Source organism: Belonocnema kinseyi, chromosome 9, assembly GCF_010883055.1.
Source record: "Belonocnema kinseyi isolate 2016_QV_RU_SX_M_011 chromosome 9, B_treatae_v1, whole genome shotgun sequence".
NCBI classification, from domain to species: Eukaryota; Metazoa; Arthropoda; class Insecta; order Hymenoptera; family Cynipidae; genus Belonocnema; species Belonocnema kinseyi.
In genome coordinates this window covers 77,495,753-77,521,207 of record NC_046665.1, presented here as the reverse complement: position 1 = coordinate 77,521,207, position 25,455 = coordinate 77,495,753, and the positions used below count along the sequence as shown (strand labels likewise).

Below are 25,455 nucleotides of genomic sequence, written 5' to 3'. Positions count from 1 at the left end.
TTCGAGAATTGAAAACCAATTTCTGGTATTATATACTTTATTTGATTCACACTATCGACTACACTCTTAAGGATACTATCGACATTTGAATTAAAAATAATTGTAAAAGTAACTCTGTTGTAAGACTAATAAACTAAAATTGCAAAACCTCGTATAAACGAAGAACTAGTTTGATCACAGTGATTGAAATCTTATTCTACTTAGCGTCATGAGTAGTCCTTAAATAAAAGTCCTTTAAATATTTACAAAAAGTTGCCCTTTTTAGTATTCAAAGTTCTTCCGATTCGAAACAAATGGGTGCGTCAATCTGAAAAGTTTTCGGGGTGTAGTTCCCTCCCATTACATTCTCACGATTTCTGCCCCTAAAAGGAAGATCGATAGGAAAAGTTCCTCCGAAAATTAGTGGTTTACATCGCGATAATTCCGCATTTACATGACCCTCGTGTTCTCGGCTCCATGCATCTACAGTGTCGCAAATAACATCTTTCCTGCGAATATGTGGCGCAACTTTCACCACCTTTCTCTCGTCAAAATTGCAATATTCAGTCAAAGATTGACCAAAGTTGTCAGAGGGAAAACTCGGACGTCTTTCGCTGTCTGAAGACGAACTGGACATTGAGAAAGATTGGAGCTGCAATCGCCTCAATTGAATATCTAAATCGGTTGTTTTCTGGACTCTATTAAAGTTTTCTAAATCTTCGTCGATGCTTGCTCTCGGAGACAATGTTTTCTGAACCTTACACTTAAGAAAAACTGGTGGCTGAGCCATCGGCGGTTTTGACAGACTCGGATTTACTTTCTTTGGTTTCGGCAGTTCCTCAGGGTGGATCTTGTTGCTCGTTACGATTCGTGGGAACGAAGCATTTACTTTAGGGTACTTAATTGCCTTTGGCGATTTGCGTAATTTGTGCGAAGAATCTACGGGACGAGATTGGGGATCCAAGTACAAAGGTGAATTTTCTATTTGGTCGCAAGCGTCGGACCTAATTATTGTCCGGCGACGTCGTAGAGAGTTTACAGCAAAGGCCTCCAAGTGCTCGGGAGCGAGGTTACTATTCGTAGTGTGTGTTTGAATACTTACTTCCGGCGATGCTGTCTTTTCTTCCTTTTCCGACTGTCCAGTGAGCATAAAGAAAGAGGCGAGAAACGTTAATCCTTCTCTTCTCTCTTAAATATTCCACATTCGTTAAATGGAAAACGTCGTTTAAATTTAATTTTAGCTAGCAAAGATGAAGGAAATTAAAAGGACAATCACAAATACTTTTTGGAATTAAATAGAGAGATATTTTTAAAAGCAGGTACTAAGAGAAGTACTCAATTACCAATCGGAATTTTGCGTTCTCCTGTTTTTTGCTGATTATGTTCGCTTAATTTTAATTATGTCAGAGCTCAAATTTTTCTCTTTAAATGTTTGACTGCTCTCAAAACTTTGTATAAAATAAGCCCATGATGAAGCCAATTTGTCTATTTTTTAAGTAGATATTGCAAAAATAGTGTAAATGAAAATGTTTTAAAAATTTTAAGTAATATCCGATATAATTAACATTTTGAAATGTTTTAAGGCTAACTTTAAAGCTACATTCCACAGTGTCACAACAGCTTTAATATATTTTTCGTGGCACTTTTGTAGAAACTTCATGCTTATATGTTTTATATACTTACAAAAATATTGATATTACCACGAAAAATAATGAAATTTCTCCAACTTTTTTATTGCAACTTTAAGTTATCGCACTGTAGTAGGAATTTTTTTTTGAGATTTATGCTCATATGCTGCTGTGATACTCTAGAAAAAATAACTTCAAAATGATCCTAAGAACATTAAAATTTTCCGATTATTTTGGATATTACCTAAAATACAGAATTTTGAGAGCGGTAGTGTATATGACTATTTGTATGCTGTATTAATTATTGAGAATAATAAACACAACTTATTCTTATTGTATTAATTCTCCATTGGTAAAGTTTATTAAAAAATAATTACTTGTGAAATAAGCCTATCTAAAAAAAAAATGATGTTAACAATATATTGAAAATATTAAGACACGCTGTTGTCGAAAATCTAATTATTTGCGAAACGAATTAGTTGCGCACCATCAATTTTTTAAATAAATCACTTTATTTCATGATAAAATTTATTACTAAATGTTTCTAAATTGTATTGAGAACAGGGAAGATTTTAATTGTAAATGATTTTTTGATATTGGGAAATAATTCTGTTTTTAAGATTTTTCTTTCATACTATAATTTGTAAACAAAAGAATTACCCGTATCTACAATAAGATTTATAGAAAAATGTTTAATTATTTAGTTTCTATTTTAAAAGTTTAAAAGCTTTTTCAGAATTTTAAAAACAAAATAACTGTAAGAAAATGTTTCAAAAGATTTCATAAAACTGGACAAGATTTACAAAAAAAAGCTGATTTTAATAGATACTAAGAAGGTGTCAAAAAGATTTTTAACAAATTTGGTTTTAAGATTTGTATATTTATTTTCTAATGTAACTTTTTAAGAATTTTATGTGGTTTCAAGAAAATGACTTTTTAATGAATTCTAAACGTAAATTGAAAATAATTTTAAAAATTTTTTTAATCAAAATTCCGTAAAATAATGTAGAAATTTTCAAAATAAAGCTTTGCAATTTTGCATTCAAATTTCAAAATTTCTGAAAAGATTAAAAAAAAAAACTTAATTTGAAGATTTCAAAAGAAGTTGTAAAGAGAATGAAAAAATGTTTTTTTGTATTCCTAGGCAAATTTTAAATGATCTTTTATTTTAAAAAATTAATTTTAAGAGAATATTTAAACAAATTTTAAAATATGTCCAAAATTATCATGAAAAAACTTAAAAGATATTAATACATTTTTCTTTATTTTGCAGAATTAAAAACAAATTCAGGAATATTCGCGTCAATTTAAAAGACATTTAGGAATTTTAGACGTTTTAAAGAGGTTAGAAATATTTTAAAAATTAAACTAATTTCCGAAAATGTACACAACATTTTTCAATCTCTTCCAAACTTCTAAAATACTCATCTTTTAAACTAACTCGAACTTTTCCTAATATTTGGTCAAATGCTCTGAAAAAAATCTTTAAAACTTTCTAGATATTTCTTCGACACATCTGAAAACTTCAAAAATCTTTTCAAACTTTCTTGCGAATCATGGAAAATTATATTGATGAAACTTTAAAAACAAATTGATAATACTTATTCCATTGTTTTCAGACTTCAGAATCTAATTTTAATTCGAATTTAAGTGTTCAAAAAATGTTAACGAATAAATAGTTATTCAAAATGTTTATTTTGTTGAAAAAAATACTTTTTCCTCCAATTGAAAAACTACACACACGCGTCGCTCGCGATTTATGATTCTAGTTACTACAAAAAAAAATTTCCTTAAAACTTTAATAATTTTAATTAAAATTGATTTTAATATATTAAACATTCATATCCTTTATAATTTTAAACTAGATATTTATTTTATTGTATTTTTTAAAATATGTTTTATTATGCTCTTTTTAATTTGTTTTTAAACTTAGGGTAAAATGAAAAAATATAATTAGAAAGAATACAAATCTAAAAACTTACAAATTTCTAACTTTTTTTCGGACCGGATCATTAGAATTTTACATGTTTTCATATCCGACCACTTTTAAATTTTAGTCACTTCAAATTAGGCTTTACATTTCGAACATTTATAAAGTGAAAAGATTGAACATTCAGAAACTTTAAACATATATTTTTTAACGCCTTTAATCCTTATCTAGATCTCATTCATGTTCATGAAATGAAAATTAAATCAAATATTTTTTTGGAGTTAATTTAAAGTTGTCCAGACACCACAACCATAAATGCGTTTAAAAATTAGTGGATTAAAAAGGTGGCCGCAAAGCATAATACTAAAAATTCACTCAATTTTCCCTGACCCTGAATATTTAAAGTCCAGAATTCGAATCTTTTAACATTTTATTATTTTATTCGAATCTTGTGCTTTATTTTTCAAATCAACTCATCTCGCGCAATAAGGCCGGCCAACGAATGATCGGCCCTATTATGGGAGATGAGTGTAAACCCAATTTTTTTAAACCACTATAACTTTTGATTTAAATTAAACTTATTGTTTTATTTTCAAAAACATTGGAAATAAAAAAAGCTTGCTTTTCCACAAACCATCTTTTTCATGTTTTCAACATTTGAAAAAAAAAATAAAAAAGATGTTCTGGAAAAACCCACCTTTTTACTTTCTGCGATGTTTTTTTGTTGATTTCTGCTTATGTAAGAAAAGTATCAGTTTTATGCGGGCTAAGTCATTTTTGAGATTGGGAGAATTTTTTTTTCTCATAAAAATATAATTTAGCTTTTTTTTCGTAAACGATGTAAGATATGACAATAGAGCAGACGGTGTTTTGCACACTGTTATCTCAATATTTCTTTGTAACTGTCGTTTGTGAGAAAAATCTGAAAATTCGATTTTATAAAGAAAATATACTTCGAGCCTTAAAGTTATTAAGTACGCATCAAACTCACAAAATGGAATAAATTTAAGTGTAGGTTTTTTGAAAAAATTGAATTTTAATACTTTCAGGAAAACTGCCGCCATTTTTGTAAATTTTTAACCTTTTTTAAACTTACCGACGGATTTCAAAAGTTGACAATAAACATTATCAAAAACAGTAATAAAAAGATAAATATCTGAATTTAAACGAAAGTTATACAGGTTTATAAAACATTAGCTTTTTTCGAAAACAAACCACCAGATTTGAAATGGATTCGGTCATGTAATAAACCAAATTTAAATTTAAAGTTTTTAATTAATCAGCCTTGATAGTTACTTAAAGTTTCTCTTATAGAAATTCCCTGCCTGTTCCCCGAATTCCTGATTTTTCCGAACCTGCGACCACTCTCTAATGTTGATATTCACTTAGTATCTGCTTTAAAAAAAATAAACAAAAAACAATATCTAACACCAAAAACACATTTTAATAGACCCAATCAAATTCTTCAATCTTCACTTATCGATTCTTAATTAAAAATAAAACTGTTATCAGGCGAAAAAAAGAAGAAAAATACTTCTTAATCATTTTCATTGGACTGAAGTGAAGAGTTACTTTACCTCATAACCCCATTTCCCCTGCTGTTGATTGTTATCCATTTCAGGCTGATCCGTCGCATATTGAGATGGAGGCTGTTGCTGCCACTCAGCATTGTTGTAATCCTGAGACGGGTAATCTTGCTGATTGTAAGCCTGCTGATTCCAATAATCCTGCTGTTGCACTGGCTGATATTGACTGGTATCAACATTCGCTCCGGCACGCTGATCACTACGATCTGCAATGTTGTAAGGTTCCTGGACATTGGCAAGCGAAGGCTGCCATTCCGTGTGTGATTCCACTGCAGGCACCTCCATTAACGAGATTGGCTGCTCACTGTATTCTGCTTGAGTTTGTTGTTGGTTCCAGTGTTGCTGTTGAACGTCGTACTGATCCTGATTCGTGGCATGCAAGTCTGGAGTTGTTTGGGAAGCGTAGCCAGCATCCTGAACAATCTCTCCACTCTGTATGAAAGAAATTTAAAAAATTTATTTAAAACCAGGGTGGCCATTTTAAATGACGATGAAAATTCCCGGTCATTTTCGGGTTCACGAACATTTTTCTCGGTAATTTGAAAAAAAATCTAACTCTTAAAGCTGAGCTATTTTTCATTTAAACTGATGAAAACTTAACTGAAAATTTAAACATTTAAAATAGAAATTTTTTTACTCAAACGCTGAATAATTTACAGGTATAAAATAGAAGCTTTTAACACTTTTCGATTGAACAATAACAAATGAAATGCCGCTAAACAATTTTAAGTATGAAACTTTTATAAATTGAACAGTTCAAATATGTCTGGTTAAAAAATATAAATCTACGTCACGCTATCATTGTCAATGCTTTAAATTGAAGAATAAATCAATAGATTTGTAAATTCCCAAAATTATAACATTTTAAGCAATTTTAAGTTGGAAACATTATAAATTCGACGATTGACATTTTTTCTTAACCGCCCACTTTGCAAATTAAATAATAAGTTATTTTAATTTTAAATCATTTCAAATTGATAATAAAGGATAAATTGTTATTTACACATAAAAACAAAAACTTTCCCTTAAAAAAAAATAAAAAGTGGAAACTTAAAACAGTAAAGTTCAAAGTTTAAATTTATCAGTGAAATTTTAATGATTCAAGGCTTTTTGTTTCGAACAATTCAGTTCCAAATTGTGCAGTTTTTAATATTTTATTTAAAATTGCTCGTTTTAAGTGAACAGTAAAATATTGACTACAGAAGGTATAAGTCCCAATAATCGTTACCTAAAGAGATTTCATTGACTTCAAATATTTAGAAAATTATTTTGGAAGGATTATTAAAAAAAATGATTGGTACTGATTCAAGCATTAAACATTCTAGAATATTATAAAAATTGTTTTTACATTATATTTAATATTCCAAATCTGCCATGTACTAGTAATAGTGATCCGTTGTCCCAGTTTTCGTAAAAAAGGTTAAGTTTTCTTGAAATCAGTTTATAGCGATTTAGGTGTATTTAAAGTGTATTTTTGTATTTTAGCTATACTTTTATTAAATGAAAGATGTATTATTCGTTTTATATTGGTTTAAGACCTCCGAGATGAAATACGTCTGATGGACATTATAATAATTGATCATAATAAAAATAAACTTTCTTCTAAAATGTTCAATTTTTATTTCATTTACAAATATTGACGAATAAAATTTATATTTTATTTATAAGAAATAAAGTGGTCTCGAAAATAAATCAACAACAGAAATTATAAATACAAGGGCGAAATTTGATAAATTGCAGTGGCTAAAAAAATCATGTCTATTTGGAGGTAATGCTCTGTTTATATTGTCCAAACATTAAAACTATCAATAATTACATATCTATTACACATTTTTCTTTATATTATGCAGTATAGATTAATGTTAGCTAATAAAAAAGCTAATAAAAAACTACTATCTGTACAAAAAAACTAATTTGGTTTCCACAACAAGCATTGTCGAAACATACATAAAAATATTTTAGGATTGTATTTTTATGCAGAAAATACTTACTTGTGGCGTTTACATCTCAAGCTCATGATTAATGGGACATCTACCTTACTTAAAAAAAATTAATTTCGCGGTTTTTCCCCGGACAGCAAAAATTTGTCATGAGCATTAAAAATGAAAATTCGAATTCTTAAAGGTGAACATTTTTTAACTTGAAGTAATTGAAATTTTTTAAACTGAAGGTTGCCAAATTTTTTATTCAAACGCTCAATAAATCGCACGGATAAAATTGAAGATGTTAACACTTTTCAATTAAAAAATTTTCAATTAAGTATCGCTTCACTGCAAAGGTTACATTTTTTATTTTTGCAAATTAAACAGTTGAAATAACTCTGGTTAAAACATAAAAATCCATGCCATCACTTTCAACACTCTTAATTGAAAAATGAATCGATCAATTTGTCAGTGTTTAAAATTATATCATATTAAGCAGTTTTAACTCAGTTAAATTAACAATTCAATTCCGAATTGAAAAAGTTGATTTTTTGACGCTAAAATCTGTAAATTAATTAGTTTTGTAACAAGCTCAGAATCGCCTTGCAAAATTAATTATTAGTAAATTTTTAATACCCGGCCTATAATTCAATTTAAGAAATCAATAATTAATTTATATATACATCCAAGCAACCTAAAACGCTTTTGGTAAAAGATACCTTAAAATGGAAAATTTCCAAAGTAAAAGTAAAAAGTAAAAAAAAAGTTAATTATTGAACATATTTTTAATTACATTAGATCATGCGGTATTAAATTTCTGACATTTAAAGCGATTGAATACATTGTTCTTCTAAATATTTTTCAAATTTCCGGTCCAAAAATAAATTCTTTTTCATTTTCCGGTTTTCCCGGTCCAGCAGCCACCATGAAAATCAATAGATTGAAAATGGAACATTTTAGAACGAAACAGTATTTTAATAGAATTTGAAATTGAATGAAAGCGTTTTATTATTTAAAATATTTAGAATCGTCTTGCAAATCAAATTCTAAAATCTTGAATCAATTTATATTTACAGTTTATCAACTTGAAAAGATTTTTTAAATCAATTTTCAATTACAAACGCTTTTAATTTTGCATTGCTTAAGTCTTCTAAATTTAATTTTAACATTCTTTAAATTGAAAATGAACGCTGAAAAATGAATACTTGAGATGGAAATTTTTTTGAGTAAAAGAAAGAACTTAAAATTAAAAAAAAAATTGAAATCGAACTTATTTTAAATTACATTATATGTGATATGAAATTTGTGATATTTTAAGTGATTGAATAGATTTTTCTTCTAAAAATTCCCTGTCATGTATCTTAAATTGTTTTAAATTCTATCAAATTATTTTAAATCCTAACGAATTCTTTTTAAGTGTACCCATTTTTTTAATTTGCGTACTCTTGAATCCACCTTCAATTCTTTGAATCCGCATGTAATTCTTTAAATTTGCATTGCTTTTTTAATTCTCCTAAATTATTTTGAAATCTCTTAGCGTATTTTGAATCCTTTTCCAGTCTTTTAAATTCTTTGAATTCTAAAATTCTAGTCTAGATCAAAATTTCAAGTTGTTAACCCCTAGATTAGAGATTTTAAATTGCACTAGCAAAGTTATAATTTCGTGAATGATTGGTAATCTCTGAAATAAAATACCTGGTATCGGCTAACGATTTCTTCAAGCTTATAAAGCCACGTAAGATTCGCGACGTCTTCAACCGAGTCTTTACAAACCGGATCATGGAACTTGATCCTGTTGCCGAGGGTATACACTTGATTGATGAAAGATCCATTATACTTGGAAGGTTCGTTGACGATATTCACAGCTACTTGTTCAATGTAGAGCAAGGCCTTTTCAATAAGACCATAATCCACCATTTTCACAGCCAAGTTGAACTTGAAGTTCTGTAAATCCACAAGAGTGAAACCAGGTTCACTCAAATTACGAGCGTATTCATAAATTTCAGTGAGCATTATAGCGTCGTTATTGACGAATTCGGGGTAAGGCTTGTGGTGGTTGGAACCTATGAGAACGAGTTTCACTCCGTTAGCACCATAAGGTCCGAATTCGCTTTGAGCTAGGATGTAACAGAAGTGTGCAGCTGAAATATCTCCTCTGGCTGCGAGTGTGTCACCCATAATTGTGATCGATCTGTGATTAATTTCTGGATTCGCTGAGGTGTTTGAAATTATCATTGCCAAGTGAGGTCTCCAATCATCCCAGTTTGGATCTGCTACACACTGAAAATAAAATAGGAACATATTAATCACAGTAAACTGAAACTTAAATTCTCCCAAGTAAATAAGATTTACAGGGCTTCGATCAAATAGACTATAAGGCTCACAAAAAGACGCATCAGTCGCATACAATTACAAAGAAAGTTGCCTTGGAGTTTTGCAAAAAGTCCGCAAAACGTCGCATCAAATTTTTAAAGTTAATGAAAAAAAAGCTAACAGACACTGAATGCCTAAAATAATAACCTAATTTGTTTGGGAATATAGATTACATAATTCTCAATGAGTTTCAAATATACTTCACACAATCAAAACAAACTTTGAAATTAAAACTATTTTTTAATAGTTGCCATTCAGCTTCAAGAATTCTGAATCTGTGCTTAAAATATTTCGTTTTGAACGGTTAAACTTGTCAACTTGGATTATTTTCTACTGAGAGAAGTTTATCATTTGAATTAATTTTGAACTTTAGGATAATTCGTTTTTAAAATTTTTACCTTGAAATTTCTCAACAATTAACGCTTTAAATTTGAGATTTGATAATTTGAATATTTTTTAATAATTCAGACTTTGCAGCCAAAAATGCTCTCCAAATAAAGGAAATAGGGCGATTTTCAATGAAATAGGAGAATATTCTCTTGTAAATCAAATTAATATATATATATATATATATATATACAATACTAAAATCAACATTTCTAACAAAGCATTTCAATTTTCAACCAAAAGAGGCGAATTTATCACCAAATAGTTAAGTTTTCAACTTAAAAAGGCGAATATTTTTTAAAACAGTTGACTGTTCAACCCGAAAGATTAACTTTCAATTAAATAGTTGCCTTTAAAAAATATTAATTTTTAACTATACAATTGCATTTACAACCAAACTGTTGAGAACTTTCAAGCAAAAGAAAAGTATTTAAAAAAAAGTAATTCAAGTTTTGGCCAAATAGTTTAATTTTCAACAAACGAAGATAAATTTTTAACCAAAGGGTTGAATTTTCAAATCAAAATATTGAAGTTCTACGAAATAGTCCAATTTTCATGCCAAAAATACGAATTTTTGAAAAAACTTTCAATTATTTAGAGTAAACTTTTTAAAAGAAAGTTGAACTTTAAACAACAAAGTTCATTTTTAACCAAGAAAGATGATTTTTCAATAAAAAAGTATGACTTTTATACCATAAAAGATGAATTTTCAATCCACAAAAACGAATTTTTCATCTAACAAGATGAATTTTTGACAAACAGTTGAATTTTAAAAAAACATAAATTTAAACAAAATAATTGACTTTTAAGCTAATGGTCGAATTTTCAAATAAAGAAGAATTAGAAGACAGTTTAGTTATCAGCCTAAAAAGCTCAATTTTCAACAAATATATTCTTTTCAGTCAAGAAAGATATTTTTTTTAACCAAAATAATTGAGTTTTCAACAAACAAAAAAATATATTTTGTAACCAGAGTTGCATTTAAAACCAAATAGTTGGACTTGTGATAAAACGAGATGAATTTTCAACAAAATAGATATTAACCATTTAATCCAAAAGGAAAAATTTTCTATAAAAAAGGCGAATTTTCAAACAAAACAATAAAATTTTCAAACAAATAGTCTAAGTTTTAACCGTAAAGAATAACATTCAACCAGAAATCCAACTGTTAAAGCCTGCAACTTGAACAAATTAAAACTTTGAATACCGATTCACGAAATTAGAACTTGTGTAATGTGAAAAATAGAAGCTGTAATGAAAAATTGTTCTCAATTAAAATGATAACATTTTTTGTTTTCGAATTTCAATTTGAAAAGTTTCATTGTGATTAAAACTGAAACTAAGTATAGCGAACTTCTGAGAAAAATGGAAAAAGTCGATTAGCCGCATTTTTTTCAAAAAGTCTCCGCTTTAAAAGAAAAACTAGCAAAAGTCGCATAAACCAAACCCTGTGTTTAAAAAAGAATATTTATTCATTAAAAATTAAATTATTAAAAAACTAAACTTACAGTTACGCTAGCTGGTACTCGGCCAGAGTGAAGTTGGTACAAAGTTTGTAGAGGGTCGTTAGCAGGCAAACTGTTTGCGAAACGAGTCATGACAGAAGCATGAGTTCGTTTGTCCAATTTGCTTGCGAGAAAGAGAGCATGTCCCCAAAGCCCCTCATCCATTGCATATTCTGTTCAACAAAATATAATCAAAGTATTAATTTCATTTAATTTAATTAAGGAGAATTCAATTTGAATGAGTTTATAGTATTTCCAACTGACCTAACGAATCTTGAACAAGACCGTACAACAAAGTATTTCGGAATTCGTCAGTCATTTGATTGAACGTTTTTCCTTGTTTCGAAGTATCTTGTTTTTCAAGAGGAGTAACTGTATTTAGCACGTTTCCATCTTCACCAGAACCTGCCGATCTTTGTGATATAGTTGATTCACGCCTCACTGATTCCCGCTGATTTTTATTGTAAGGATATGCATCTTTATTCCGCAACAATAGGGTTGCTATATCCACTCCAACTACATTCTGTTAAAATAAACAAGCATAAAAATAAAGAGGTTTAATTATTATTGTAGTTTAGGGCCGAAAAAACGTCAGACTTACCCCATTTTGTTGAATTAACATGATCATGAGTTCGTATAAAAGAATATAGGAAGCTCGATCCACCATGTCATTATTACTCGCAGCCTTTATTTTCGATTCACAATATTCTATTATGGTCTTCTTATGAGTTACGCCTCTGCAGATAAAACATTTATTTAAATTTTCGATATTTTCAAGCACTTTTTAAAGAAGATATGCAGATTCTTCTCATGGTGTTTTATTATCTGACCATATTTGATTAACATGATAATGGTCATTACAAAAAATAAATTAATAAATTCAATAATTAATAACCAATCGCTAATAAGAAATAAATAAAAACTATGTACATATTTTTAGTTCGAAATCATCAAAAATCTACATTTTGTTTCAAATTTGTTGAAATCTTTACACGTTTTACATTTTTGCCATAAAGTCTCTTATTTTCTTTTTCGAAATTTTAGGAAATATTTTGAAACATTTTTCCAGTTTCTCTTAGAATTAATGTTTTAAACAAAAAATTAGTATTGAAATTTTCACATGAATCTGAGGAATATTTGTTGTCCTCTAGAAACTTTTAAAACTACTACAACGCTTCTAAATTTTGTTCTGAAATCTTCTAAAATTAAACTGATTGGAACTTTTCGTAAAATTTAAAAATATTCGGAATAATTAAGATTGACGTAAAAGCTTCCGGATTATTTCTTGACTAATCTGGAAATCTTTTGAAATGCTTTTAAACTTAAAAAAATATTATCTTAATATTGATGTTTCAAAATTTAAAAAAAAGTATGTTTTCTTGAAAAATGAAGCTTCCAAAGACGTTGCTATGTTTATCAATCATTTCAAGTTTGCAATTATTTTGTTCTTTTTAAAACTAGTAAAGATATCTTGAACTTTCTCCATTTTTTTCTAAAATATTCATAATTTAAAATCATTTGAACCCTTGTTCAATATTTTCCTGAAATTAATTTTTTCAAATTAAATTCATTGGAAATTTTCATAGAAATCTTCAGAATTTTTTTTTTTTCTTGAAACCTTTCAAAATATTTGAAAACCCTAAGTTTCCCGGTTATCAAATACCCTCACATATTTAATACGAACATAACTAAAAGTATCAGACTTAAAAAATGAATAAGCGAGAATTAGGAATTTTAATTCAAGAAACTTTTGTCAAACTTTCCCATCAAAGTATTAAATATTAGTAGAAGTTATAATTGAGAATTTTAAAAAAATGACGTGTTTAAATTTATAAATGTAATTACACTTGCTTAATCAAAGGCCCTGGATAAGTTCGCAGTTCACGGGCGATTGGATCGTTTTGTAAGAGATTATCTACTCGAAAAATGTCAACTTTTGCTCTTTCACCATCAGCTGGATACGCTGGGAGAATATGCAGTAAAGATCCAATAGAGAATGATCCTGTCAAAGAAAAAAAAATTTTGGAATTAAATTTTTATTCTCAGGAGAACATATTATTCTGAGTGAATAATTTTCACTAAACCTAAACAAAAACGCACCTTTTACGTGGGCTGTAGAAAATTTACTAGGCGTTAATCTAGATGAAGCGATGGTCTGATCTTCCAAAACAGAGCTTTCATTCAAATTGCGTTTTTCACTTGTAGTCCTGAAAAAAACAATTAAATAAAACCACATCCAATTTGATCACTCTATCGCAACGAGCATACTTACGCCTTGATCCAAAGCACAATTAATTACTCAATTAAGCCTTTATTGAATAGTATAATAAAATTCGAGCCTCTGGATTTTTTTTATATTAAAATAGACCAAAAAAGCTTGACTTTGCTTATTAGAAGAAAGTGAGTAAAATACAAGGGGCTGATTACTCTTGAAATTTGGTGTTTGAATGAACATTCGTGACATTTTTGACATGTTTTTGAAATTTTTTGAAATCATTGTGATATCATTGAAGACCTTGTAAAATCTTTGAAATATTTTGAAACGTTTTAGATTTTTTTGAAATATTTGTGAAATTATTGAAATCATTGTAAATTCTTTTCAAAGTCTGCTAAATCATGGTAAAATCTTTTATCTCTGTGAAATCATTGAATTGATTTTACAACATTTGCAAAATTTCAAAACCTTTTTAATCTTTTGAAGTCTTTATGTAATCATAGTATCACCTTTGAACCTTTTTGAAATAGTTGCGAAATCAGTGAAGTCATTGTCAAATCTTTTGAAATTTTTCAAATATTTGAAAATATTTGTAAATTGTTTGAAATATTTGCAAATATTTATGAAATCTTAAAAAAACTTTGTATCATCATCAAAGTAATTGTAAAATCTTTGAAATCTTTGTGACATGTTATTTATATTTTGAAATTATTGAGATCGTTATACAGTTAAAAATTATTTTAAATCTTTGTGAAGCCTTTTAAATCTTTTGAAATATTTGTGACATCTTTGTGATTTCTTTACAAAATCATGATCAAATCATGGCAAAATTACTGAAATATCTTAACTCTGTGTAAAGGCATAAAATTAATTGTTCAATCTTTGAATTATTTAAAAATATTTGTGATTTCTTTCTAAAATCTTGATCAAATCATGAAAAAATCACTGAAACCTCTGAAAGCTGTGTGAAATCTTTAACATTTTTTTGAAATCAATGAAGCCATATTACAACCTTTGAAATATTTTTAATCCTTTTAAATCTTTTGAATTATTTGTGAAACCTTTTAAAACTTTGATAATATTTGTCAGATATTTGAAATCTTTGTGATTTCTTTATAAAATTTTGTTCAAATCATGGTAAAATCACTGAAATCTCTATATAATTTTTATGAAATCATTGAAGTAATTGTAAAATCTTTGAAATCTTTATAAAATTATTTTATAATTTTTTGAATATTTAGGAAATCTTTATTAAAGCATGTTAAAATTTTTGTAATCTCTAAAATCTTTGTGAAACCATTGAACTTAATATAGAATCTTTGAAATCTTTTGAAAATTTTGTGAAATCTTTCAAATCCTTCTAAATAATTGAAATAATTGCAAAACATTTTTAATATTTTGAGATTTTTTAAAAATCTTCCAAATCTTTAAATTTTTTTTTTTTTTTTTTTTTTGAAATCTCTGAAATCTTTAAAATTATCGTAAAACATTAAAAATATTTGTGAAATTCTTGAATTAAAAAAAAATCTGTATGAAGTCATGGTAAAATCTTGGAAATCTTTGTGAAACCATTCAAGTAATTGTAAAATCTTGTACATCTTTTGAAATATTTGTAACGCGTTTAAAATTGTTGTGAAATCATGGTAAATCTTTGAAATCTGTCGGGATCTTTGTTAAATCGGTGTAAAATTTTACAAACCTTTTAAGTCGTTATGAAATCATGGTAAAACCTTTGAAGTCTTTTTAAATCTTTGTGTAATCATTGAAATCTTCTGACATAATTTGAAATCTGTGAAAAATCTTTAAAATATCTGTGAAATTTTTTAAATCCTCACTCAAAAGTTGAGTATTCAACCCCCCACGGTTCAATATAAAATTCCTAGCCTTTCTACTTAGCGATCGTTAAATTAAAATCGCAAAATTAAAATTAGGCCTTTCGGCTTCACCTATTCGAATAGCGAAAGAGACGCCTTCTAAGAGGACTCTTGGTCCATCCGGAAAATCCAAAACACGGGACGTAGAGTGCCTTATTCGGCGAGAGGAAGTAAATGCTTGGGTTTGCGTAAAATCTGACATGCAATCGAGATATAAATGTGACTAATGAGCGAAAATTAAATTTCTGCAATTAGTTAAAACCTTATTATCTATTTCTTTTCTTTCTTCAAAATGTTAATTCAAGTTAGAATAATGGAAAAGTTTGAACTGACCTATCATCGCATGAGCTGCGTCCCGAATGAACGCTGGCTCTGTCTTCGGGATAATTGGCACTAGTTCTTGCTGAATGTTGCTGTTGGTGTTGATTCGCGTAATATTTGTGATACCATTCACTATAAGCAGCAGGATTCGTTCGTCGCAAATTTTCCAGGTAGGCATAGTAATTACTACTGTAGTTTGCACCATAATCATAACCACCGTAACCTGAAACATCGCCTTTGACTGTCGCTACCCATGCGATTGTACAAATATAATTAAATTAAATAATTTTAAATAAAAATATTAATTTAAGTAAATCAACATTGTATAATATTCACCATTGTAAGCGTAATAAGGATCCCTTGATCGCATGTAGTAATCCCTGTCCCTGTCCCTGTCGTTGTAAGAAGATCTACTCGAAGGTCGTGAACTGGGAAAAAAATTGATTGATAACGTTTGTGAATTTTGCGAAATATGAGTTGCCCTGCTACGATGTAATTCAATAATAACTTAATGTATTTGAAAATCACTTCCATATTTAAGATTTCACATTATTTCCCCTATCTCCGTCTGTTCCGCCCTTTAAAAACAAATTATTCTTCTTCCCTGTTTTCAAGAAACTTCTCCTTTTTTCGTTTCTTTGCTTCATTGCGAAATGAATTAATAGAATCCAATAAGAAAATCCAACAATTTCTCGTTGAAAAGTGTCCTATTATATATTTGATTATAAATTTATCTCGATAGATTAAAAATTTCACTTTTTCGCTGAAAAGTAAACTATTTTGTTACAAATTCATTTTTTAAAAGGTTCATCTACTTTGTTGAAAATCCGTTTGTTTGTTCTTTGTTGATAATAAAATGTTTTAAATAAAAATGTAAATAAATATTCCATTTTTTTGTTAAGAAATGATTTTAAAAAATTGAAGATAGATCTTTTCCAATTGAAAATTCAATTTTTTGGTTAAAAATTGACTTATTTAAATGAATATTCGTCTTTTTTGGTAGACATTTAATCTTTTTGATGAAGGATTCCACTATTTCATTGAAAATTCGTCTTTTTTGGTTTCATTCCAAAGTTTTTTATTTGAAATTAAAATATTTTTCGGTTGATATATCCTCTATTATATTTGTTGTCAGAAATTTGTTTATTTTCGATGCATTTTGTTGAAAGATCGTCTTTTTGTTAGAACGTTAATTTTCTCGGCAAAAATTAATCTTTTTGGTTGAAAGTTTAACTATTTGGTTAACATTTTTTTTCCTGTAAATTCAATTACTTTGTGGAAAATTAAACTATTTTATTGAAAATTCATTAAAAAAAGAAAAAATTCGCCTCTTTTGATTGAAAATTAAACTATTTCGTGAAAAAATAATCTTTTTTAGCAAAAAATTAAACTATTTTATTGAAAGTTGGATTGCTTTGTTAAAAATCAAATTGGTTTAAAGATTCACGTATTTCCTTAAGAATTTAACTTTTTACTGGAAATTCATTTTTTTTTAATCTGACAATTTAACCCATTCCATTTTTGGTTTGAAATTTTTTCTTCTTAATTGCAAATTCAACTTATTTGGAAAAAGTCATGTATTTTATTAGAAATTCGTCTTTTTGTTTTAAACGCAAACATTTATTTTAATTCATGACGGTCATTCCAAACATTCCTTAACAAGGCTGAGCTAAAAATTGTAAAATAAATAAATTTTAAAACAAATATCTAAAAACTGCACACAAAAATTCAATAGTTAAACATTTAGGTAAAAAAATAATTTCCAACAAAAAAATCGGATCGTGAAGAAAGTATTTCCATTTTCAATCCAAGTGATGAATTCTCAACCAAAATTATGAATCTTCAACGGAAATAGTTGATTTAAAAATAACAAATATGAGTTTTCAACGTTTAGTTTCAACTGAAAAAAACTAACCTTCAACAACAATAAAAACTGAATGAAAAAGAAAAAAGTTTTATTTTCAAACAATTTTCAACTCAAATTTCAGGCTTTTAACTAAAATAGCAAAAAAAATCCTTTTCATCTAAATGATAAAGACGTCTTCAATAAAAAGACCTTATATTTTTAACAAAAAATGGACATTCATATTTTTAGTTGAACGAATTAAATTTCAATCCAACTGATCAATTTTCAACTAAAATGTTGAATATTCAACTGGAATAGTTGAATTTTTAACCATAAAGATTAATTTTCTAAAAAAAATGCGAATTTTTCATAAAGTAAATAATTTTTCAAACAATTGATTTAATTCCTAAACAAAAAATATCAATTCTCAACCAAATAGTTGAGTTTTCATCCAAAGAAGATTCATTTTCAACCAGAAATAGAATGGTTCAATTTTCAGTAAAAAATCTAATTCTGAAACAAACAATAAAGGGATTTTCAGCAAAATAGTTAAATTTTCTACTAGAATAGTTAAATTTTTAGTAAAAAAATTTATTTTCAACAAAGTAGTACCATTCTCAAATAGAGATGAATTTTTAATTAAAATTGTGAATCTTCAATCAAAAAAGAAAAATTTTTAACCAGAGTTTAACTTTTAACCAAGTAGTTGAATTTTAATTTTAGTTATAATTCTTTCAAATTGTGACGAATTCTGACTTGGAACAGGGATTTTTCTAAATACCTATTTTCTAAATCCGAATGATAATGCTTTTAAAAAATTCCAGTTCCATTTCGAAAATTCCCTGTTCGAAGCGAAATTATATATTTTTTAAAGGAAACCACCTGTTCTAAGATAAAACCGAAAAATATTTTTTAAAATTCCCTGCTCCAAGTCAGGATACATAAATGAAGAGTAAGCCAATAAAACGTGATAAATAAAATTTTTTAAATTAAGAAAACGATTGTTTCTGTCTGTTTGAAATATCATCAAAACGATTATCAAAATTGAGTCAGTGAAGCAAATCACACAAAGAAAAAAATTGAAAAATATTTTTCTTATAATGGATAATAATAAACATTCAATAATAAATTTTGATTTGATTAAAGTAAAGTGAGAGAATTTTTCTAGGTTTTTCTAGGAAATTCCCGGTCTTTTTCAGGCCAATTCGGCACCCTGTCAACAAAATTGTTTGATTAAAAATGATTTTTTCTTTGTTAAAAATTCGTCTTTTTAGGTTTATAATTTATCTCTTTTGGTAGAAATTTTTTTTTTGTTGAAAATTGAACTATTTCCTTAAAAATGCGATATATTTCGCCTCGAAATTTGAAGAATATAGAGTTTCATATTGAATTCAATATGATATTTACTTTAATTGTATTAAACAGAAAGTATACCCATACTATTAATCTATTTTCGTGATAAATTATCCAATTTCCCCCTGGTTTGATAGAATTTTGGGCCCGACATTGATAACACAGTTTATGGACGGCATCTCACTTGCAGTAAAAAAAACCCTAAATATTAAAAAAGGCTTTCAAAATAACATAGTGATAAAGGAAGTGCTTACGTTCTATTGTAGGGATCATCGTAATAATCTCTTCTGTAAGCATCCCTGGAATCATAATCATCATATCTTCGGGGTCTTCTATCGTCTCGTCTTCTGTCTCGGTCAGGATAATCCCGATCTCTAGGATACCGAGGATCATATTCTCTTCCTTCTCTATCTCTGCGTCTAGGATCTTCCCTTTCTCGTCTGAGATCATCCGCTCTTCTTCTCCCGACTTCTCTCTCGTCAACCTCACCTTTTGCTCTCGCTCTTCTGTCGATTTCCTCCCTCCCGTGTCTGTCCAAATCATCGCGACTGGCATGTCTACGATCTTCCTCTCGGTAAGAAACTTCTCGACGATCCAGATCTTCTCGAGAATTATAAGCACGATCATAATCAGCTCCACGTCGACGTTCGTAATAGTAATCGTCGTCGTATTCCCGCTCTCGATCGTAACTGAAATTGCATTAAATGAGAGGGGGAGGGGAGGAGGGGGTAATTAAGCGATGAAAATCTAAAGCTGTTTTAAATTGCTCTCCTATCAACAGTCTTTAACAATCATAAACGTTTTTAAATGAGACATGTACTTACTATGGGCCTTTCCTTTCATACTCAAATCTCTTGCGCTCAACGCTTCCTTCCCTGTGTCTTTCTCTGCTTTCTTCTCTATTTACATCTTCGTCGTCGCCATCCTCAATAGACTCTCTTCGATTTTGTGACCCGACGGGTTTACCTTCTCCCATTGAGGCACCAACTGCCTCTTCTCTCTTGCTTCTACTTTCATTAATCGATTCATGCATAGCAGCCGAAGCTAAACATAAAATTATTTATATAATATGATATATTATTAAACAAATTACTGTAACTACGAGATAATTGTAAATTAAAAAAATAGAAGAAGAATCTAAAGTTCCGACTTAAATCAAAAGATGTTTCAGGGTGTCTATTGAAATCTTGGGAAAATAATTCCCTGACAATTTCAGGCTTTTTCCAGGCATAATTTTTCATAGCACGGAACCATTGAAATATTTCGCATATTTTAAAACAATCGACTCGAAATATGTATACAGTTTCGCGAGTGATTACAAATAATGTTTTTTCAGATTCTATTCAGATTCTAGAAATTTAACTAATATTACAAAATATTATTAAATATTTTAGCACGTTCTATTATTAAATAATACTACAAACATCAATAATCATTTTTTGAATTATTTGTTTCGAAAGTCCATGAATTTGAATAATAATTCAAACAAATTTTTATTTTATCTACTTACACTTATAATTACTAACTTTTCACGTAAAAAATTTGTATTCTCAATATGATAGATGAATTTTTGACCCAAAAGACGATTGAAGAAATATGCATTGATTCTCCATTAAACAGTTGAATTTGAAACTAAAAAAGATCAAATTTCCGAACAAGTAGCTGCATTTCGAAATAAAAATAATATGTTTTCAACCAATAATGGAATAGTTCAATTTTCAGTTAAAAGAATTATTTTTTTTACAAAAAAAAAAAACAGATTTACTTTAAATCCAAATTTAATTTAACTTACAATCATGTAGTCAAAAAGACAAATTTTTCACAAAATAGTTCGATTTCAAACAAAAAGATTAATTTTCAACTGAAATCATAAATCTTTAACTGGAATAGTTGATTTTTTAATTTAAAAAAAAAAATAATTTTCATCCAAGAATATTAATTTTTACTAAAGAAGACGAATTTTTAAGAAAATACATGGATTTTTAATTAAAATAATAAATTGTCAACTAACAATCGAATAGTTAGTTACATTTATTTTTGAAAATTAATTTTTAACCTACGAGATGAATTTTCAACTGAAAGGAAATAATTTTTAATTGGAATAGTTGCATTTTCGGGTAGAAAAAAAAACTAACTTGCAACAAAAATAAAAATAACAAACAAAAAAACTACATTAAAAAAATAGTAACATCTTCAAACAAAGTGATGAATTTTTAGTTAAAATAATGAATCTTAAACTAGAATAGTTGAATTTGACACAAAAAACATGAATGTTCAAATAAAATGATGAGTCTTAAAACAGAATCATTACATTTCAAACAAAAACTTCAACTTTCAACCCAGATGATTAATTTATACCAAAAAAGTCAAAATTTTTAACTAAAATATATAATTTTTCTAGAGCAGCTAGAAAAACGCAGTAGTTGATATTTCAAACAAAAACGGTTAAGTTTTTAATAATAAAAAAAAACCACTGAATTCAACCAAAAAGAACGAATTGTCAACCAGATAATCCAATTTTCAACGAAAACCAATCAATTTTCAACAAAAAACAGAATAGTTGCATTTTCTGTTCAATAAAATTGACTTTAATTAAACAAAAAAAAACGGATTTTTAAGAAAATGGTTCAATACTACTTTTACAAATGAAGACAATTCCAGGTTTTCCAGATTTCCCAGGTAGTGTAGGCACTAGAGCGAAGTGAAAATTATCAAATTATTGGAATTGTTCGAGCTGAGCGAAGAATACTTTTGGGTTGGCATCCGAAAAAAGTAAAAAGAAAAATTGAAATCGGTTAATATCTTCTGTTCCCTTTTTTGATTTGAAAATATAAATGTTTGAAAATTCCAAAAAATTTCCCTATTGCTTCGAAAATTATATCAAATTTGTTTGATGTACAGTTTTTGCTAGAGAATAATAATAAAAAGCTTTATTTGACAAAAATTTTGTGCTCAATTTAGAATTTTTCGAAAATTGCCAAAAAAGATGTGTTTTTTTTTCTTGGATTGAGCCCTATGCACACATTTTTGCAGAAGTTAAATATGTCGAACTTAAAATTTCTTCATCTTCAATGACAGAAACATATTGTAATTTTTGTTCTTTCTTAATTTTAGTGATGTTTCTAGCGTTCAAAAATGTTCAATTTTACGTTCTTTTGAGCGATTTTGGTATAAAAAATTATTCCATCAGCTTATTTCTACGAAAATATCATTTTGCTGTAATAGCGCCATCATTTTTTGTGTCTGAAAGCTTTGTCTAAGTAAATTGTCGGAAACGCTCAAAAACACGTAAAATTGACTATTTTTGAACGCTGTAAGCATCACTAAAAAAATTTTTTTTTGTCTAAATAACAAAATTACAGCATGCTTCTTTCATTGAATCTGACGAAATTTCAGGTTCGACATATTCAACTTTTCCAAAAATGTGTGCATACGACTTAATCCAAAAAGAACATATTTTTCGCTAAGCTCAAACGATTCGACTAATTTAATCATGTTCACTCCACCCTAGTAGACATCCTGCATTTACAAGAAATCTAACAACGCTTTGGTGTTTATACAACACTCTCTTTAAATCAACAGAAAACAATTTTCAATTTTCGCAGACCATTAATATTCAAAGACCAAAATCTTAATCATGTAATATATCTAACAAAGAATTTTTTATGAACGAAAGAAAGAAATTTCAAATAAAAATCAAAACTCTATTATCCTGCACAGTTATTTAAAGTTCTGAAAAACTTACGGGCAGTACTCATAACTTCCTGAGATCCCGTCACAACCCTCGAACTGGATCTATCATCGATCGGCTGAACAGACTCATTAGGAGAAGCACCTCCCAAAATTTGCCTAAGATCACTATCTCCCTGCTGAATAGGCTCCTCGGCTTCATTTCCACGTCCAGGAATCTCTCGCGTTTCGCTCAATTCAAGAGGGGCTTGAATCTGAGGCAGCGATCTTTCTTCCCCAGAAGGATCATTACGAGATTGCTGTGGCGGGACGGACCTTTCCCTACCAGACGGATCATTCCTTCTCTCCATGATATCCGAATCTACTCTCTGCAATAAAGGAATTCTCTCTTGTCCGGGTGGGACATCGCGTCGTTCTCCTCTATCGGGAACACTTCTGCTTTGGGTGTTTTCCTGACCTGAAGGGTCATTTCTCCTGGGGTCCGAAATGCGAGCAACTTGTCCGTATTGTTCCTGACCAGTTGGATCATTTCTACGAGGATCTACTGAACTTTGACCTGGCACTTCACGGACGAAGGGAATATCGTTCGGTACCTCGTCGTTTTCATCATCCTGACTCGGTGGAGTCGCTTCGTGCTCCTCATGTGAATCTGTCAGTTCTCCAGTTTCTAGGAATGTGTTACGATCATTTGATGCAAATTCGTAGTTGTCTGGCGTCTGCAAAGAAAAGTACATTCAATTAACATAGATTAGAAATCGTAATGGCTTCAAAATGATCTTGGAGAATATTTTTATCGGGACTTTTAGGGGACTCCAGAAAGTAAATATATTACAATAACAGGGTGGCCGAAAAACAATTTTTCAGTTTCCCTAACCTAAACAATTAAATTTTGAATAAAAAAAATTACTCAAAAAAATAGTGGAATTTTTAACTGAATAATTAAATTTTCAACAAAATAGTTTCGTTTTTAACAAAAAAATGAATTCTCAACGAAAAAATTAATATATTTTATATAGCAATAACAATAAAACACTGATTTTTAACCAAATAGTTCAATTTTCAACCAAACTGTTAAATTTGTAACTAAATTATTAAATTGTCAACCAAATGGTCGAATTTTCAAACAAAAACGTTTTCAACCAAATAATGAAATTTTTCAGAAGACAGTTATATTTTCAACAAAAAAAAAGAATTTTCAATCCAAAAGGACGAATGTTCAATAAAAAAAGTTTAATTTTCGACCCGAAAAGATTACTTTTAACAAAATTTTTGAGCTTTCAACAAAATAGTTACATTTTCAACTAAAGAGATGATTTTTCAACCATTAAAAAAACTAATTTTTAAAAGAAATAGTTCAATTTTCAACCAGAGTTCAATTTTCCATAATTTAGTTGAATTTCCAACTAAATGGTAGAATTTTCAAACAAAAAGTAGATTAAACTTAAAAGCAAAACGTTTTCAACCAGCTAATGGAATTTTTCAGAAGACAGTTATATTTCCAATAGAAAAAGATGAATTTTCAATCCAAAAAGACGAATGTTTAACAAAAAAGTTTAATTTTCGACCCAAAAAGATTACTTTCAACAACATATTTGAATTTTCAACCAACGAGATGATTTTCATCCATTAAAAAAAAAATTCCAAAGTAGTTAAACTTTTACCCAAGACTGAATTTTTAATTAAAAAAGAGCAATTTTCAACAAAAAAAACTAATTTTTAAGAGAAATAGTTCAATTTTCAATCAAAGAGTTAAATTGTCCGCAATATAGTTTAATTTTTGAACATGTTGTTGAGTTTTCAATCAAATGGTCGAATTTTCAAACAAAACAAAACTTCAAACAAAAACATTTTCAAACAAATAATGGAATTTTTCAGAAGACACTTATATTTTCAACAAAAAAAAAGATGAATTTTCAATCCAAAAGGTCGAATGTTCAACAAAAAAGTTTAATTTTCGACCCAAAAATATTACTTTCAACAAAATATTTAAATTTTCAACAAAATAGTTAAATTTTCAACCAAAGAGATGATTCTTCGACCAACAAATCTTTCCAGCGTGGTTAAACTTTTACCCCAGGCTAAATTACTATTTAAAAAATATCAATTTTGCAACAAAAAACTAATTTTAAACAAAATAGTTCAATTTTCAAACAGAGTTACATTTTTAACTAAATAATTAAATTGTCCACAATATAGTTGCATTTTTAACCAAATTGTTCAATTTTCAACCAAATGTTCGAGTTTTTAAACAAAAAGTAGATTAAACTTAAAAGCAAAACGTTTTCAACCACATAATGGAATTTTTCCAAAGACAGTTATATTTTCAATAGAAAAAGTTGAATTTTCAATTCAAACGGACGAGTGTTCAACATAAAAGTTGCATTTTCGATCCAAAAAGATTACTTTCAATAAAATACTTGAATTTTCAACAAAACAGTTACATTTTCAACCAAATTGATGATTCTTCGTCAAAAAAAATTCCAAATTAGTTAAACTTTTACCCAAGGCTGAATTTTAAATTAAAAAAGACCAATTTTCAACGACAAAAAAACTAATTTTTAAAAGAAATAGTTCATTTTTCAACCAAAGAGTTAAATTCTCCACAATATAGTTGAATTTTTAAACAAGTTGCTCAGTTTTCAATCAAATGGTCGAATTTTCAAACAAAAAAAATTAAACTTCAAACAAAAACATTTTCAAACAAATAATGGAATTTTTCAGAAGACACTTATATTTTCAACAAAAAAAGTGTAATTATCAATCCAAAAGAATGAACGTTCAACAAAAAAGTTTAATTTTCGACCCAAAAAGATTACTTTCAACAAAATATTTGAATTTTCAACAAA

The 25,455-nt window shown here is 28.3% G+C and overlaps 1 protein-coding gene across 11 annotated transcripts in view; it reads right to left on the bottom strand.

The window, feature by feature from the left end:
* The window catches only part of LOC117180044, a 46,006-nt gene that overhangs the window by 15,757 nt on the left and 4,794 nt on the right, over positions 1 to 25,455 (bottom strand). For 5 of the 11 annotated variants that reach the window (XR_004467991.1, XM_033372351.1, XM_033372344.1 and 2 more), the window contains exons 4-15: positions 22,665 to 23,325; positions 19,744 to 19,963; positions 19,174 to 19,608; positions 16,057 to 16,148; positions 15,733 to 15,967; positions 13,411 to 13,517; positions 13,156 to 13,312; positions 11,912 to 12,047; positions 11,575 to 11,833; positions 11,314 to 11,483; positions 8,741 to 9,325; positions 5,115 to 5,555 (exon numbers count right to left, since the gene is read on the bottom strand). Coding sequence is in view for 10 of the 11 variants with exons in the window: in XM_033372351.1 (XP_033228242.1) it covers positions 5,115 to 5,555; positions 8,741 to 9,325; positions 11,314 to 11,483; positions 11,575 to 11,833; positions 11,912 to 12,047; positions 13,156 to 13,312; positions 13,411 to 13,517; positions 15,733 to 15,967; positions 16,057 to 16,148; positions 19,174 to 19,608; positions 19,744 to 19,963; positions 22,665 to 23,325 (3,498 nt within the window). In the remaining variant the exon portion in view is untranslated. Of the gene's footprint in view, positions 1 to 19; positions 1,115 to 5,114; positions 5,556 to 8,740; positions 9,326 to 11,313; positions 11,484 to 11,574; positions 11,834 to 11,911; positions 12,048 to 13,155; positions 13,313 to 13,410; positions 13,518 to 15,732; positions 15,968 to 16,056; positions 16,149 to 19,173; positions 19,609 to 19,743; positions 19,964 to 22,664; positions 23,326 to 25,455 lie in introns of those variants that run through there. The other 6 variants (XM_033372348.1, XM_033372349.1, XM_033372353.1 and 3 more) reach the window with 6 other exon arrangements.